At 43.9% G+C, this 17,084-nt stretch overlaps 2 protein-coding genes across 2 annotated transcripts; both read right to left on the minus strand.

Annotated features, from left to right (window-relative positions):
* Nucleotides 1-525: 525 nt before the first annotated feature.
* On the minus strand, nt 526-2,478 carry LOC127785987 (UDP-glycosyltransferase 73C1-like). Its single transcript, XM_052313307.1, has one exon. The coding sequence runs from the start codon at nt 2,253-2,255 to the stop codon at nt 675-677; it is 1,581 nt and encodes a 526-aa protein (XP_052169267.1). The 5' UTR covers nt 2,256-2,478; the 3' UTR covers nt 526-674.
* Nucleotides 2,479-14,674: 12,196 nt separating this feature from the next.
* LOC127786079 (uncharacterized) lies at nt 14,675-15,744 on the minus strand. Its single transcript, XM_052313406.1, has 2 exons — nt 15,553-15,744; nt 14,675-15,439 (listed from the first exon to the last, which is right to left on the minus strand). Exons 1-2 carry the CDS (start codon nt 15,558-15,560, stop codon nt 14,848-14,850), a joined length of 600 nt encoding a protein of 199 aa, XP_052169366.1. The 5' UTR covers nt 15,561-15,744; the 3' UTR covers nt 14,675-14,847.
* Nucleotides 15,745-17,084: the final 1,340 nt, after the last annotated feature.

Below are 17,084 nucleotides of genomic sequence, written 5' to 3' on the forward strand. Positions count from 1 at the left end.
GATACTACGTCCTCCGTTTCACAATTAATTAATATAACACTTTCTAGCATTACTCATATACATATAGATGTTTACATATAAATGTGTCTAGATTCACATTAACTTCTATACAGCGGCTGAGCCAGAAATTATATAAGATTAGGGCTAAGAAAGGACCCGACTAATGGAGTATTAGTTTTCTGAAAAATTTACATGGTGAATCAACAAAATTTAAGCAAGTTTTTGGTGGCAGGTCTAGGGCTCAAGCCCTAGCTGCCCTAGGCCTACCTCCACCCCTGCTTCTATATGAATATATATGAATATGAGCAACAATATAATATGAAACGGAGCGAGTAGTATATTTCTCATCAAATAAAAGTTACTACTTCCTCTGTCTCAAAATATAACAATTTTTAAGTGGGCGGGATATATCTAGTATTACGAATTTGGACAGACGTCTATTTAGATTCGTCGTATTAGGATATGTCTCATCCAGTTAAAAATTGCTATATATTTTAGGACGTATATCCCGTTAGATTCGAAGTATATTTTAGGACGGAGATAGTAGGTTATATTCTTTTGAGGATAATTGTTATACATGTTTTCGAATTCGTGATTAACTAATAATGTAACAACCTAAATGTGCGCTAATTACATCATCATCAATCTAGTAATCTAGTAACACACTGTATTATCTACGATTGTACTGACAAGGCAGGATCTGCTTCGACCTTGTCGCCGTCGCCGCTAATGTCTCCGAGCTCCGCCGGAGATGGCGGCGGCTGCTGGGCCGTCTCGCCGGCGTCCCTCTCCTGCCGCTTCTTCGCTGACAGTTCCAAGACATATCCGATCATGTCCGTCAGGTCGGCGTGCGACGACCCGCCTTCCTCTATCGCCGCCCTGGCCTTCGCGGCGAGCTCCTTGGCGCGCGCCCTCCTCGCCGTCCCCTCCTCTCCGCCGTCCATCAGCTCGGTCACCGCCTTGACCACGCCGGCGCTGGTGACCTGCACGCCCTCGGCCTCGGCGGGGAGGAACATGGGAGGCACCGTGACGCCCGACCTGACGCCGACGCGGAGCACGTCGACGAGCAGCTGCTCGCTGCTGAACTGGTCGGAGAAGTTGGGCCACGTCAGCGCCGGCACGCCGTGGGAGATGGCCTCCAGCGTCGCGTTCCAGCCGCAGTGGGTCAGGAACCCGCCCGCCGCCGGGTGGGACAGGATGGTCACCTGCGGCGCCCACCCGCGCACCAGGAGGCCCCTGTCGCTGACGCGCTCCTCGTACCCCTCGCCGTCGAGCCACTCGCTCACGGCGGCGGCCTTCGCCTCCTTGATCGCCCACACGAACGGCCGCCCTGACGCCTCCAGGCCGCGGGCGAGCTCGATCGCCTGCGTCGCCCGGAGGTGCGTGAGGCTGCCGAAGCTGATGTACAGCACGGACGCCGGCGGACGGGCGTCGAGCCACGAGACGATCCGGGCGGCGTCGACGACGGCGCGGTTGCCACGGCTGGCGCTGGCGTCGGCGTCGTCCAGCCTGGCGGCGCACGTCGGCCCGATGGCCCACGCCCTCAGGCCGAGCGCCGACGCGTACGCGTCCACGAAGACGCCCTCGATGTCGCGGAACGTGTTGAGGAGCAGGCCGTCGGCGGTGGCCTCGCCGTCGACCACGTCGCGCGCCAGCTTCTCCGCGCCGGGCCACTGGAAGAAGCCGCGGCACGTGGCCGTGTTGACGACGGCGCGCACGGGGAAGCCCGGCACCTCGAACGGCTCGAGCTGGTCGGCGACGCGGTCGTACACGCCGTGCTTGGCGAGGCAGTGGATGGCGAGGAGGAAGTAGACGGAGGGGCAGTGCAGCACGAGGCGCGGGATGGCGAGGCGTTCGCACACGGCCGCCGTCCACGGGTTGCAGGCGTCGGCGACGACGCAGTCCGGGCGGCGAGGCAGCCCGCGCACGTACGCCTCGAGCGCCGCCACCATGTTCCACACGGCCTTGAAGAAAGCCAGGTACATGGCGATGTCCACCAACTGGTCCATGTTCTCCACGCCCTCCGGCAGGCCGAACTCCGGGCCGGTGAAGGCGATCACGGCGAGCTCGACGGCGAGCCCTTCCCGCCGCGCTCCCTCAACGACCGCCCTGTTGCGCGCGGCGTTCACCGGCGTGGTGACCACCGTGACGCGCGCGCCGCGGCCGGCGAGGAGGCGCGCCAGGTCCACCATGGGGATGATGTGGCCCTGCGCCACCAGCGGCACCAGCAAGAAGTGGAGCTCCTTCGCCGCCATCGCCTCTAACTCTGTTTCTCCTCGCGCGCGCGCAGCAAGAGCAAGAAGGTGAGGAGGCGTAGGGACTAGCTTTGCAGTCTAGAGGAGTGTGTGTTATACACGTCGACACGTCGTCGATGACGTCGACGGCCCGGGTTGTTGCGGGGCGCGGCGGCGGAAGATGAGATCGCGGCGACGTGGAAGCCGGAGATACACATTTATCCCGGTGCACTGTGCACATGCCCACGGGCTTCTAGGAGATATGATCCGGGCGACCAAGGGTGAGGTGTGCGGCTAGCCATGGTTCGTTGTCGCCTTGCCAGAGCGCCTTTAGTCATGGATGCCCCAACTGGCTTGTCCCTCGTGAACCCAAGACTGGACCTCTCTTCTTTGGCCATTTGGCCATATGGTATTCTGGTCCTTAGGCTTGCTGCTGTAGATGCACCAGCGGAATCCCGGTGACATCCCGGCCTAGCGCTTAATAAAATTAATAGAATATTCATATCAACAAGTTGCAACTTCTCTTTCGGAAGTCGATCTCTAAAGAACTCTGAGGTTGCTTGGCCTGGAGTAATTTAGGGATGGGTGACCGATCGGGAAATTCTTCCCGACTGAGCACAAAGTGCGCAGAAAAGATCTGTGAGGGGCAGTCTATTACCTATGTAAGTGGGCCTAGCCTAGGAGAGGCGGGGACGTTACAATCCTGGAGAAAATATGTGTCGGAAAAGATATGTGAGGACAAAAATTTTACTCGCATATTTTCCCCATTATCAGCGTGACAGAAATATGAATCCGCTGCGGCTGTATAGCTGTAGGCCATAGCATAGCTGCACCGAAGAGCCTCAATATTATTGTTTTTAATAACGACTAACCGTCAAATTGTGCGTTGCACGATATTGTTATATTACATTTTAAACAATATTAAAAAAATCACTTGCTTAAATTTTAGTTCCGACAAATGTTTCAATTTAGTACTTTTTTACAAGGAATAATTTTCTTAATTTAAATTTCTTTAGTTGTGAAATTATAAATTACTAAATATCGATATCGAGTTATACTTGTATGTTTTTCACTATACAATAATTTTAAAATTTGGAACTATCCAATATTGAGTTGTGCTTTTGCAGTTGATATGGAGACTAAACTAATTGTGGCTTTTTATATGATTAAAAAATACTTCCTATGTCCCATAATATAAGGGATTTTGGAGGATAGTACTAGAAAGTATCACATCTCTCCAAAATCTCTTATATGGGACGGAGGGAGTAGAACTTATGAATTAATCATTAATTTTTAACGTAGAGTCTTGTTTTGTTATTTTCTTAATGCAATAATTTCGTAACTTGGAATCAATAAAGGGAGTATCTGAAAAACTTGTCACAAGTTTCTTGAGTCAAAAACATTAAGATGTAACTATAATATCATTAAAGTGTAATTATACTGTAACTGCATTATAACTACATTGGAATTACGATATAATTTATATAACGGTTTGGTTAGCTAGCACTAAAATCTTACGTGTGATATGTGTGAAAATTTCTTTCTAGCAAGTTTTTCCTTTCATGCAAAAATTTCGAGGCAATCCAATGGTCACAAATCTGAAAGTTTTGGGAGCAAAAAAATTGCAAAAGTTTTTAAGCAAATCCAATCAATAAAACATATTAACCCATACTCCCTCCGCCCCAAAAAAGGAACTCAATTCTAGAGTTTGAATTTTGTTCCAAAAATATAAACTTCTACCATCCTAACTACCTTCAGCATATAAAACGAGAAGTTTTATCTCTTAAATACCATTTATCTAAATATCATCATTACTACTTTTTTCAATAACTAGAAAGGAAATCCGCGCAGTTGCACGGGTAATTTATTTGTTGTTTATAAAAAGAATGCTAAAAAAAGTTATATCTCACCATATTTACTATAAGGATCGTAGATTACCTTAATTATACTCATAAAAAAAGAAAAAAACACTTTATTCTGCTTACATATATGGTCGCCTATGGCCACTAATTATTTTCATTGTCGGTGTCTTTTTAATAGATAGAATTGCATTTGTACCTAAAAATAAATATAATAGATCATTAATAAAATAAGAAGTCCTTCTTCACTTCGTACCAAAATAAAATGCTCATGTATGACTTGTGTCCAAATGCATGTATAAATATTTAAAAATATCATTTTTACCAATTAATAGATAAAACCATTAAAATTAGATATAAATGCTCGTGTAATAGATGAAGCATAGTATAGGCGCTATGGCTTTCTACTATGATGGCTTGAAACGATGTACCCATCTTCCTTAGGAACAGTATGAAGCACAATTTTAACATTTAAGTTCATTGTCAGTACACTCATAAAGGATTGCATGGTAAGTAAGCCAGTCGAGCTATATTGCCAACAGAGCCATCTCAACTCAGCAATACTATCATACTTATTGTTCATACATTGCACCCTTTACGGAATGATTAAGAGAAAATCCAATAGCTTACGTCCTGAGAACCACATGGAATAATATTTACTCAAGCTATAATTCTTCATAAACATATGAGTTTTTTTTTGCGGGGCATAAACATATGAGTTAATATGGGTCTTATTATTGTTTTCCTTTATTGTAGATCTTACTCATCCATGCATGTTCAACGTTTAATATACGATAAAATAATCTATGCTGTCAATTTTTTTTAATTGTTAAGACAATTTCGATGAGAATGACATGAAAAGAGAAAGAATATGTTCCATGTGATATTTTTTTAATCAAAGAATATGTTAACATATTTTTATTTTTATTTAAAAAAAGATGAACAATCAAGGTTCGTAAATAAATATTGCTGATCGCCAAATCTGTGAAAAATTGCTGGTCTTAATTTGCTTCTTCCAATCGTCCTTTTGATTGATGGATTGACCTGTTGGAATAAATGCGCTAGGCCCAATTTAATTCAATTAAAATCTCAAGAGGCCACAAGTAATGTTAGAGAGAATAATACTGTCTTGAAAATTTAGATAGAAGAATCTCAACTGTTGACCGGTTGAGGTGATGGTTGGACTGCCACACGCATGCACGCGCGTTGAGTCGGCCTCGGCCGTGGGCGTCGCGAGGCGAGGCGGCCGACCGAGCCGAGCCTGCCTGCTGCTCTTCCGTTTTGTAACAGACGAGAATAAAGTCACCATTAACGAATGAAATTCATTGTGTTGTAACCTCCACAACAAATGAGAGATTCATTGAGTTGTAACCTCCACAACAAAAGAAAGGTTTATTTGTTGTAATCTTCACAACAAATGAAAGATTCATTATGTGGTAACCTTCATAACAAATGAAATTTATTTTGTGGTAACCTTCACAACAAATGAGATTTATTTGTGTGGTAATGGAGATCTCTCTCTATATATAACACAAGGCAGAGGCTCTCAAAGAGTGTGTCTTCCTCCTACTATTGTTCCTTGGCGATACTCTCCTTGTGTTCCTACGTTGTCTCTCTCTTTCCCCAGTTCTGTTCATCTCGCGCGCACGGGTGATCGGAACGAGCAGGTGCCTCCGAAACTCCGTCCGCTTGAGAACCTGCACGGGTAGGCGGGCGATCAAGTTTTTGGGTAGCACTTCAAGCGCGACTGCTTTGCATCATCTTCACCAACATGTCGACAACCGGTGACAACAACAACACTGGAGACAAGGAGAAGGAGCCTCTCGTCAACACCAACGGAAGCAATACTGCCTCAAACTCCAGCGGAGGGCCATTCTCAGGGTATAATGTTTCACTATTACTGTTCGTTCTTCGTTTCCTACAACTGTCGGTCGCAGTTTTATTGTGTTCTCTTATCTATGTTGATGCTTATTCTATATTAAGCATGCTCATGTTGTACACATCTAGCACTGTCACTAGATCTACTCAAATTACAAATGTCATGTTTATTGTCTTAATATTTTGGATTAAAATATGCCGAATTACGACCAAATTTCCAACGATCCAAAAACTTGATAGGTCTTTTTCGGTAGTTGGCTTTGCTGCATCACTAAAACGACATGCTTTCGATGGTTCAAATTATAAAAGGTGGAAAGCACGTGCACTTTTGTGGTTGACGGCGATGCAATGTTTCTTTGTTTCACGGGGCAAACCGAGTGAACCGCCTCTCTCCCCTGAGGAAGAGGCTAAGTTCGAGGCTGCGGATTGCTTGTTCCGTGGAGCATTTATCAGTGTGCTCGCCGACAGTATTGTGGACGTGTATATGCACATGCCTTCAGGGAAGGACATGTGGGATGCTCTTGAGGCCAAGTTCAGGGTTTCCGATGCCGGGAGCGAGCTGTATGTCATGGAGCAGTTCTATGACTACAACATGGTCGATGACCGTTCTGTATTGGAACAGGCTCATGAAATTCAGATGCTGGCAAAGGAACTTGAGAACAGCAACTGCGAGTTGCTGGACAAGTTTGTGGCGGGTGGCGTTATTGCCAAATTGCCACCTTCTTGATCGGACTTTGCTACTTCTCTAAAACACAAGAGGCAAGAGTTCAGCGTTACTGATCTCATTGGCTCTTTGGGTGTTGAGGAGAAGGCGAGGGCAAAGGACAACCGGGGCAAAAAAAGAATGATGGAGGTTCTAGTGCAGAAGAAGAACCCTCACGCATCTCACAACAACAACAACAAGAAAGTCAAACCTGACGTCAAACCTAAGGCTACAACCAATTTTAAGAAGAAAGGCAAGGGAAAGGTAAAAGGAGATTTCTTTGTGTGTGGCAAGCCTGGGCATTGGGCCAAGGATTGTCCTGATCGCAAAGACAAGAAGTCTGCCAACATGATCATTAGCGAGGGCGGAGGAACATCGGGGTATGGTAAATTTTTACCTACAGTTCTCTCTGTCTATCACTCACCTGATTGGTGGGTTGATACTGGTGCTAATATTCATGTGTGTGCCGACATTTCCCTGTTTTCTTCTTATCATGTCAGGAGAGGTTCCTCCTTGTTGATGGGAAACGGATCGCTTGCGGCTGTTCATGGTGTTGGTACAGTCGATCTGAAGTTTACTTCAGGAAAAATCGTGCAGCTGAAGAACGTGCAGCATGTCCTTTCAATAAAGAAGAATCTAGTTAGCGGCTCTCTACTGTGTAGAGATGGTTTTAGACTTGTGTTTGAATCCAATAAATGTGTCGTATCTAAATATGGAACGTTTATTGGAAAAGGTTATGACAACGGAGGCTTGTCCCGCTTTTCCATGGATGATATGTGTAATAAAGTTGTGAACCATGTAAGCGATGATGATGATGAGTCCAATGTGTGGCATTCGCGACTTTATCATGTGAATTTTGGTTGTATGACACGCTTAGCCAACATGAGTTTAATTCCAAAATTCACTTTAGTCAAAGGCTCTAAGTGTCATACTTGTGTTCAATCGAAACAACCTCGCAAGCCTCACAAGGCATCTGAGGTGAGGAATTTGGCACCACTAGAACTTGTTCATTCCGATCTGTGCGAAATGAACGGCATGTTGACTAAATGGGGAAAGAAATATTTCATGACAGTGATAGATAATTGCACTAGATTCTGCTATATGTACCTATTAAAAACAAAGGATGAAACATTACATTACTTTAAGATCGATAAGGCTGAGGTAGAAAACCATCTGGAAAGGAAAATCAAACGGTTGAGGTCTGATAGGGGTGGAGAGTATTTTTCCAATGAGTTTAATTCTTTTTGCGAAGAGTATGGAATTATTCATGAGAGGACGCCTCCCTATTCACCCCAGTCAAACGGGGTAGCTGAAAGAAAGAACCACACTCTAACTGAGATAGTAAATGCTATGTTAGACACTGCAGGACTTTCCAAGGAATGGTGGGGTGAGGCAATATTGACTGCGTGTCATGTCCTGAATAGAATTCCTACTAAGCATAAGGAAGTAACACCATTCGAGGAATGGGAAAGGAAGAAATTAAATCACTCTCACCTGCACACATGGGGTTGTTTGGTCAAGGTAAATGTACCTATAGCCAAAAAGCGTAAACTTGGACAAAAGACCGTAGATTGTGTGTTCCTTGGTTATGCTATCCACAGTGTGGGATATAGGTTCTTAATAGTAAATTCTAGAGTACCCAACATGCGTGTTGGTACAATTACTGAGTCCAGAGATGCCACATTTTTTGAGAATGAATTTCCTATGAAAAATGTACCTAGCACTTCTAGTCAAGAACCTATTTTATCTCCTGAGCACTTTGTGCCGATAGAACACATTGATCAAATGCTTGAGGAAAATCCTGAGGAGGACAACATTGTAGCAACTCGAAAGAGTAAGAGACAAAGGACTGCAAAGTCTTTTGGAGATGACTACATTGTATATCTTGTGGATGATACTCCAAGAACCATTGAAGAAGCATATTCATCTCCTGACGCTGACTATTGGAAGGAAGCGGTACGCAGTGAGATGGACTCAATTATGTCTAATAGTACTTGGGAAGTCGCCGAGCGTCCATATGGGTGCAAGACTGTAGGATGCAAAAGGGTTTTCAAGAAAAAGCTTAGGTCTGATGGAACAATTAAAAAGTACAAGGCAAGGCTTGTGGCCAAGGGTTATACCCAAAAAGAAGGCGAGGACTTTTTCGACACTTATTCACCGGTTGCTCGCTTGACCACGATTCGAGTACTACTCGCTCTGGCAGCCTCTTATGGTCTACTCGTCCATCAGATGGATGTTAAGACAGCTTTCCTCAATGGAGAGTTGGAGGAGGAGATCTATATGGATCAACCAGATGGGTATGTACTAGAAGGTCAGGAGGGAATGGTGTGCAAGCTGTTGAAGTCCTTGTATGGTCTCAAACAAGCGCCTAAGCAATGGCATGAGAAGTTTGACAATGCACTTACATCTGCTGGCTTTGTTGTGAACGAAGCTGACAAATGTGTGTACTATCGCTACGGTGGGGGAGAGGGAGTGATCTTGTGTTTATATGTCGATGACATATTGATCTTTGGGACCAGTCTCAATGTGATTGGGGAGGTCAAGGACTTTCTGTCCAAAAGCTTTGAAATGAAGGATTTGGGAGTGGCTGATGTTATTCTTAACATTAAACTACTGAGAGGAGATGAGGGTGGGATTACACTTGTGCAATCTCACTATATGGATAAGGTCCTGAGTCGCTTTGGTTATAGTGAGTGCAAGGCAGCTCCTACTCCTTATCATCCTAGTGTGCTATTAAGGAAAAACCAAAGAATAGGAAAGGATCAATTGATATACTCCCAGATCATTGGTTCATTGATGTACTTAACTAGTGCAACGAGGCCTGACATCTCATTTGCTGTGAGCAAGTTGAGCCGGTTTATTTCAAATCCGGGAGATGATCATTGGCATGCTCTTGAAAGAGTAATGCGTGCTATCTAAAAGGGACAATGAGCTATGGAATTCACTACGCCGGGTACCCAAAAGTACTAGAGGGCTATAGTGATTCAAACTGGATATTTGATGCTGATGAGATAAAGGCCACAAGTAGGTATGTGTTCACACTTGGAGAGGGCGTTGTTTCCTGGAAGTCTTGCAAGCAGACCATCTTAATGAGGTCAACAATGGAAGCAGAACTCACAGCTTTAGATACTGCCATAGTTGAGGCCGAATGGCTTCGTGAGCTCCTGATGGACTTGCCGGTGGTTGAAAAACCAGTACCAGCAATCCTGATGAACTATGGTAATCAAACAGTGATTATTAAAGTGCACAGTTCGAAGGACAACATGAAGTCATCCAGGCATGTTAAAAGAAGATTGAAATCTGTCAGAAAGAAGAAAAACTCCGGAGTGATAGCATTGGACTATGTCTAGACGGCTAAAAATCTGGCAGATCAGTTTACCAAGGGGCTACCATGTAATGTGATAGACTGTCCATCGAGGGAGATGGGCTTGAGACCCACTTAGAGTTGCACAATAGTGGAAACCTGTCCATTGTGATCGGAGATCCCGTGAATTTGGATGGCGAAACAAACTATTGTGTAGCTAAGAGAAGAGACCCTAAAATAAGCTTATCTTCATGATGCACTTCTCTTCTAATCTGTATGGTAGGATGGTATACAGCTTAATGTGATCCGAGTGGCTTTTCATAAAGCAGAGATGTTGGCCTACAGAACATCTTAGAAGGAACACACCTATATGAGTCCGACTGCTAGTCACAGTCTATGAGATCTGGGTGATCTCTAGATACTCATGAAAAGGCCAGGAGTATGACTTATATGCTCCAAAGAGAGGGGATGCAAACAACAGCCCAGTACCAGTTAAGGCTTTAGTGAAACCTGAATCGCACAAGACTGACAATTCAAGGCATAGTCCGTTGTTCAGTTGTGATCTGGTGTAGCTCTTTTCCTAGGTGGAAGTTCAACTTAACAGTCTCCATCGAAACACTGGTATAACTAGACATTGTTCAGTTGTGATCTGGTAATGGAGATCTCTCTCTATATATAACACAAGGCGGAGGCTGTCAAAGAGTGTGTCTTCCTCTTACTATTGTTCCTTGGTGATACTCTCCTTCTGTTTCTACGCTGTCTCTCTGTTTCCCCGGTTCTGTTCATCTCGCGCGCACGGGTGATCGGAACGAGCAGGTGCCTCTGAAACTCCGTCCGCTTGAGAACATGCACAGGTAGGTGGGCGATCAAGTTTTTGGGAAGCGCTTCAAGCGCGACTGCTCTGCATTATCTTCACCAACATGTCGACAACCGGCGACAACAACAACACTAGAGACAAGAAGAAGGAGCCTCTCATCAACACCAACGGAGGCAATACTGTCTCAAACTCTAGCAGAGAGCCATTCTCGGGGTATAACGTTTCACTATTACCGTTCGTTCTTCGTTTCCTACAACTGTCGGTCGCAGTATTATTGCGTTCTCTTATCTATGTTGATGCTTATTTTATATTAAGCATGCTCATGTTGTACACATCTAGCACTGTCACTAGATCTACTCAAATTACAAATATCATGTTTATTGTCTTAATATTTTGGATTAAAATATGCCGAATTATGACCAAATTTCCAACATGACCTAGAGGACTCCAACCATGGCGAAAAAGGTGGACACTGAACCACGCCAGCTTGCTGTGTCTTAGAAGAAGTTGGGTATGGCATAATTAGCGTGTGACCGTGTGATCAACGACTTAACGCACCCTCTTTTCTGGAGATACGAGATATATACGGAGATATAAAAAGTTTGAAAAGTTAATACAAAGTGGACCTTTGCTTTAGGATACGTGATGGAATAGATGGAATTTTTTTTCCACGTGGAGTAGGATACGGTGTAAAATGTATCGGATGGTTGAAAATAAAAGAAAACTGATGGTTGATATCTTTTTGTCACTACATCTAATCTAATCTAATGGTATAAATTATCGGACCCACCGATTTAAATGAAAACTGATGGTTGATATCTTTTTGTCATTACATCTAATCTAATGGACTAAATTCTCGGGCCCACCAATTTAAATGAAAATCGACGGTGAGATTACGCATTGCCATGTGGCGGTCTAGGAGCGTTTGTAGAAGTGTCATGTGGCGGTGTTGACGACCAAATTTGGTAAGTTGTGAACCAGGTTCGACGTTGGGATCGAGGCGGATTCGATAAAGAGATGGTTTTGAAAAACAAAGTATGCATCGGCTGCGAAGGCATCGGCTGAGATGGATCGGACAGAGGACAGCTGATACAGCCGATAGAAGTGATGCAGCCAATTCCGATGAAGATGGTTTCAAGGTTGTTTCTAGAATCGATCAAAGTGCTTCACAGGGATTGCCACGATGGAGATAAGCTCTCAGATAGGCAATTGTATCTGTTAATTAGAATATTTCGTGTAAATTCCTTAGAGATATGTTTGGGCAAAAGTCTGCTGCAAAGACTTATGGTATCTTAGAGGTTGTTAGAGATAAGCTTTGTGAACTTTGTAACTCATAGTCTGATCGGCTATGCTATAAACATTTATAATCTTTGTGTTAATGTATATTTCGATCTAAATGATTTATACTGTTTCGGCATTACGACCGATCTATCCCAATCACTTGGTTTAAATATATATCGACAGAATGATTGTATATCATTAATATCTACAACCGATCAAGTAGATTTAGTCTTATCTTATTTTTCTATAACTGTCGATCGATCTCAATATGACATCAGCTTAAAGATAAATGATATGTCATCGGCGGCTGGCCGATCGGCTATCGTTTATGGATTTAACCAAGGTTTTCTTGTCTTTCTTTCTTGTTGATTGCAGGATCAAATCAACTGGCATGCTCACGAACCTGAAGGCAAGATTTTGGACCTGCACTAAAATTAAGCAGATCATCTAGGCCAGTGTGTATTTTTCGCATCAACAGGCGGCTTGAGAGCGTTTGTAGAAAGTTTAATGGACTTTTAGTATAAATAGATGAGAGGCATTTTGGTCACTTTTACTATTCACTAATTTCACCTTGGGATGCTAGAGATGGTCTTTTTTTTATTGAGACAGGAGTACTTCTTCAGCTAGCAAGTTTGCCAGAATCCAATAGGTATAGGTCAACCTCTTATTAGCTGACGCGTGTGTGAGGGAACCGACGCTCGTCTGGACGGCCACATCGGGCCGATTATAGATGGCCAAATGGGCCTCTCGGCACGGGCCAACCTACACGCAGGACCGGGCCGTGCTTGCCCACAGGCTATACCAAAGGCCCACGTATGGCCCGATAAGACACGAGCTGTACGGCCGTGCCGAGCCTGGCCGAAGGACGACAGCCCATCGAGCTTCTCCATAGAATAAGTCTATTTTTCCTCCCTCATCTATTTGGGGCTATGCCTTATATGGCTAGAATAAGTCTATTTTGCATCATCTATGCTCTTTGGGTCATGTCTTATATGTCTAAATTAAGTCTATTTTGGATCTCTGAACTATTTTTCTTTGATAGTGCTGTGCCGGACCAGCCCACCGTGCCAAGGCACGGCCCAACTATCAGGCCGGGCCAGCACGGGCCCAACACCAGTCGTGTTGTGTCGTACATGGGCCAGGCCAAATGGCCATGCCATGGGCCACGGCGTCGGGCCTATGGCCATCTATAGGGCCGATAGTTGGGGTCCCGTCCAGAAGATGTGGCTTTTTTCTTCCGGAAAGAGAAGCGAGAGGGGCATAGGGCAGAGCATTAGCAGCATGTCCTCTCCTCATCTGATATTGTTGGTGATGCTTGCCAAACAAATTCCAGAGATTTGGAATTTCAGCAAGATTCATTCATTTGTCAAGGAGGATGTGCTCCATCTGCTATGAGCTTACTTTTTTTTAGAGAAGGGTAATTTTTTACCCGGCCTCTACATCCAACCGGATATATACAACAATTTTTTCTGCCCTCAATTTGAAGACCAGAGAATTTATCGTTACCTAGAAGATGATATTGTCCTCTCATTAAAGGATTGCACATCTCAAGGATGCGTACACTGAACAACTGAAAAGGATAATGAACAAGCTTCTCAACAAAGGCATTTCTGGTTTCATTCTGCACTACAGATATTGACTGACTTGTTGATAGTATAGCGGGGGCAGTAAAGAGGAAAGGAGGAAAAAGAAGTAGAGTTAGGTTATGTTCTTGTGTGTAAGCCCTCGGTCGATTCGTCTACTCATTCGCAGCGTATGATTCTTATCGAATTGCTTAATCGGGAATTTAGCCCATCAAACAGAGAACTTAGCCCTCAAATAACTCAATTTGAAATTCACTTCTATGGAGATTTGAACTCAGGACCTTAGGGATGCACTTCTATGGAGATTTGATACGTGCCCTTTCACATGCTATGAGCTTTTATAGTTAGAATGAGGACAGAATACTCTGGCCTTTGGAACGAACCGGAGACAAAATGTATTGATCCGAATGAGATAAATCAAGTGAAAGACGCAAAAAATGTCCTAGTAAAAGCTATCATTTCATTGAACTGAGGGAGGAAATTGAAATGAAAGAAAAACACAAAGGAAAACAGGATAAAGAAACATACAGTTCAACAACTGATTATAAAATCAAACCCCTAAATAACCACTCAGTAGTATATATTTCAGGTAGTTCCCAAAATTATTTCTAGCAATTTCAAGAAAATTTATATGGCATGTCCCTTTATCCTCTTGAAGTCAAAGCAAGCAATCGCCCATCTTCAGCTTCATGTAGCAGCAGTCAACAATTTAACATGCATTTCCTCAGAGTCACAGCGTAGTGGATTTAACAGCTGGTGACATGTTGTTTTTTGATTGAGCACAGGCTAACTATCCACTTCTTTTACCTGTGGGGAATGATTTTCACCTGTTCTCTTTAGCTTATGTCCTAATTCCTGACTTACACATGCAGAGGATATGTCATGACATCTAGAGTTTGTCCTCTTTACATTACAGGAATTCAGTCTAAATTAAAATTCAATCCAAAATCAAAATTCAGTCTACACCACTATTAATCTAGTGCCAACTTAAGAAATTCGAAACGACCTGAGATGATAATCGCAAACATATTGCAGGTTGATTCATAAAAGTCGGATCACCAACATCTTCCACTTCCTCATCTCGCAACATTTTGAAGTCCACAATACATACATAAACAGCAGATGCAAGATTCTACTACAGACAATGCCAAAGAACTCAAGAAAGATCCATGCCAGTTGCTTGCTTGTTCAGTGGGTGAAGGTGTAGAAGACGGTGCCGACGTAGACGGCGAGCGCGGTGGTGACGAGGCCGACGAGCCCTGCGGCGGCCTTGGCGGCGGCGCGGTTGGTGGCGCAGCCGAGCGTGCCGAGGCGGATCTGCACGACCATGACCATGGACACCATGAGGAAGACGCAGCCGACGACGGAGCCGACGGCGGAGGCGAGCATCCCGAGGCGGAGGAGGCGCGCGTCGATGTGGGCGTGCAGCGTGTCGTGCGGGTCCTTGGAGTTGATGAGGTTGAGCGCCAGCTTGAGCCCCTGCGCGACGAGGCTGGAGAAGAGGAAGGAGGAGAAGGCCACCACCTCCAGCACCAGGAGGGACCGCGCCACCCCCTGCCCGGCGTCGCACGACGCGTCGCCGGCGAGGCTCCGGAGCTCCCCCGGGTCCGCCAGGGAGAGGCCCACGAACACGGCCACCGTGAACAGCGAGTTCACGTTCACCACCCCGTCCAGCGCCGTCACGTGCACGCTCGTCGTGTTCGCCGACAGCGCCGCCGGCAGCTTCCACTCGTACCCGCGGTGCCCGCCGCCGCCGCCGCCGTTGCTCTGCTCGTCAGATCTGATCGGTGATAAGCATCATTGGATCAGCACTGAATCGAGTTCTTGGCGCATCTTATTTCAAGAAATGGAGTTCTTGGTCGAATCGAACAACGCAAAGAGGGGATTACTTACTCATCCATGGCGTTGATGCGAAGAGGGGATTGATTTTGATTTGCTTTGCTGGTTGGGAAAGAAGAGATCGATGTTTTGAGGAAAAAAAAGAAGGGGGACAGTCGAATCGAAAGCCTGATGCCTTGTGCCGACCATCAACATGGGAACATATTAGCTTTTCTAGATACTCCCTCTCGGTTTGCACTTTTTTTCCTTTCCCTTCTCTGGAGTATAAGACATTGGCCCTGTTATTTTCTCCGAGGAAAACTGCATAATCTTTTAGATAAAAATAGCACACGCTTTTCAAACTGTTAAACGATACGTTTCGTGCAAAAATTTTATATATGAAAGTTATTCTAAAATATAAGATTAATCTATTTTCCAAGTTTGTAATAATTAAAACTCAATTAATCACACGTTATTACCACCTTGTTTTACGTGAAACACTTAATCTTTATCATCATCTTCATATTCAGGAGATTCAAACACCACCATTGTGAACTTCATTTTTTTAATTTTAACTTTTTCCATTAAATATTTATGAATTTATAGAAATGTAAATTCCTAATTTATTTGTATTTGTACTCACTTAAAATAATCTCCTCACAGAAGAAACACTAATGGTAATATATGGTGCTGAAATTGTGGGTATTGTGTATGACTCTATTAAGGTTCAAATCACCAAAATTTGTCACAGGACATTAAAACAAATATGTAATTAGGTGTGTTAAATGATTATAGTGTGGGTAAAGGCTGTGTTTACAAGTAACTAGCTGGGCGGCCCGTGCAATTGCGCGGCTAGCACCCAAACAAAATCATATAAATTTTAAGTATGATTTTACTTAAAATTTATTAAATAGCTATCTCATTGTCTTCAGACTTTGAAAGACCAAACATTATCATCCTCGTGTTTCTAATTATATAGCTTTTAAAAGTCACACCAGTTGCTACCTCTTATGTCATCTTCTTCTTTATTTGCTTGCTCGATCTACCACTATTTCTATTCATTCTCCTTAGAAATATTTAAAAATTGGATTTTTATAGTTTTTGGAGTTTATTGTTATGTTGGGTTTCGTTTTTATAATTTCTAGATGTCCTGTCAAACGTTTGCCATTATACTCCTCTACGATCCACCCATTGTCTCTTCTCTTTATTATCCTTGAGATTTTAAAAATCGAATATAAATATTGTTTGGGTTCATTTCTACCTTCTAGAAGTCCCGCCAAACCGTCAGCGGCTTTGCCATTGTACTTCTTGACCTTGTAGTTTTTAGAGTTTATTGTCTTGTTGGGTTTCATTTTTTATAATTTTTAGAAGTCCCGTCAAACGATGCCAGTATGCTCCTCTATAGCCCGTCCGCCGCCTACTCTTTATTGTCATTGTGATTCTAAAAATCTAACATAACTATCGTTGGAATACATTTTTTATTTTGTAGAAGTCCCGTCAACCGTCGGCGGCTCTACAACTATACTCCTATACACCCCACCTGCTGCTTCTCCTTTTTATTGTCATTGAGATTTTAAAAATCGAATATGATTATCAATGGGGTTTAT

The sequence above is a fragment of the Oryza glaberrima genome, chromosome 10 (genome assembly GCF_000147395.1).
Source record: "Oryza glaberrima chromosome 10, OglaRS2, whole genome shotgun sequence".
NCBI classification, from domain to species: Eukaryota; Viridiplantae; Streptophyta; class Magnoliopsida; order Poales; family Poaceae; genus Oryza; species Oryza glaberrima.

Bases quoted from the DNA above. Each gene is read 5' to 3' on its own strand.
- LOC127785987 (XM_052313307.1), bottom strand. From the start codon at position 2,255: ATGGCGGCGAAGGAGCTCCACTTCTTGCTGGTGCCGCTGGTGGCGCAG.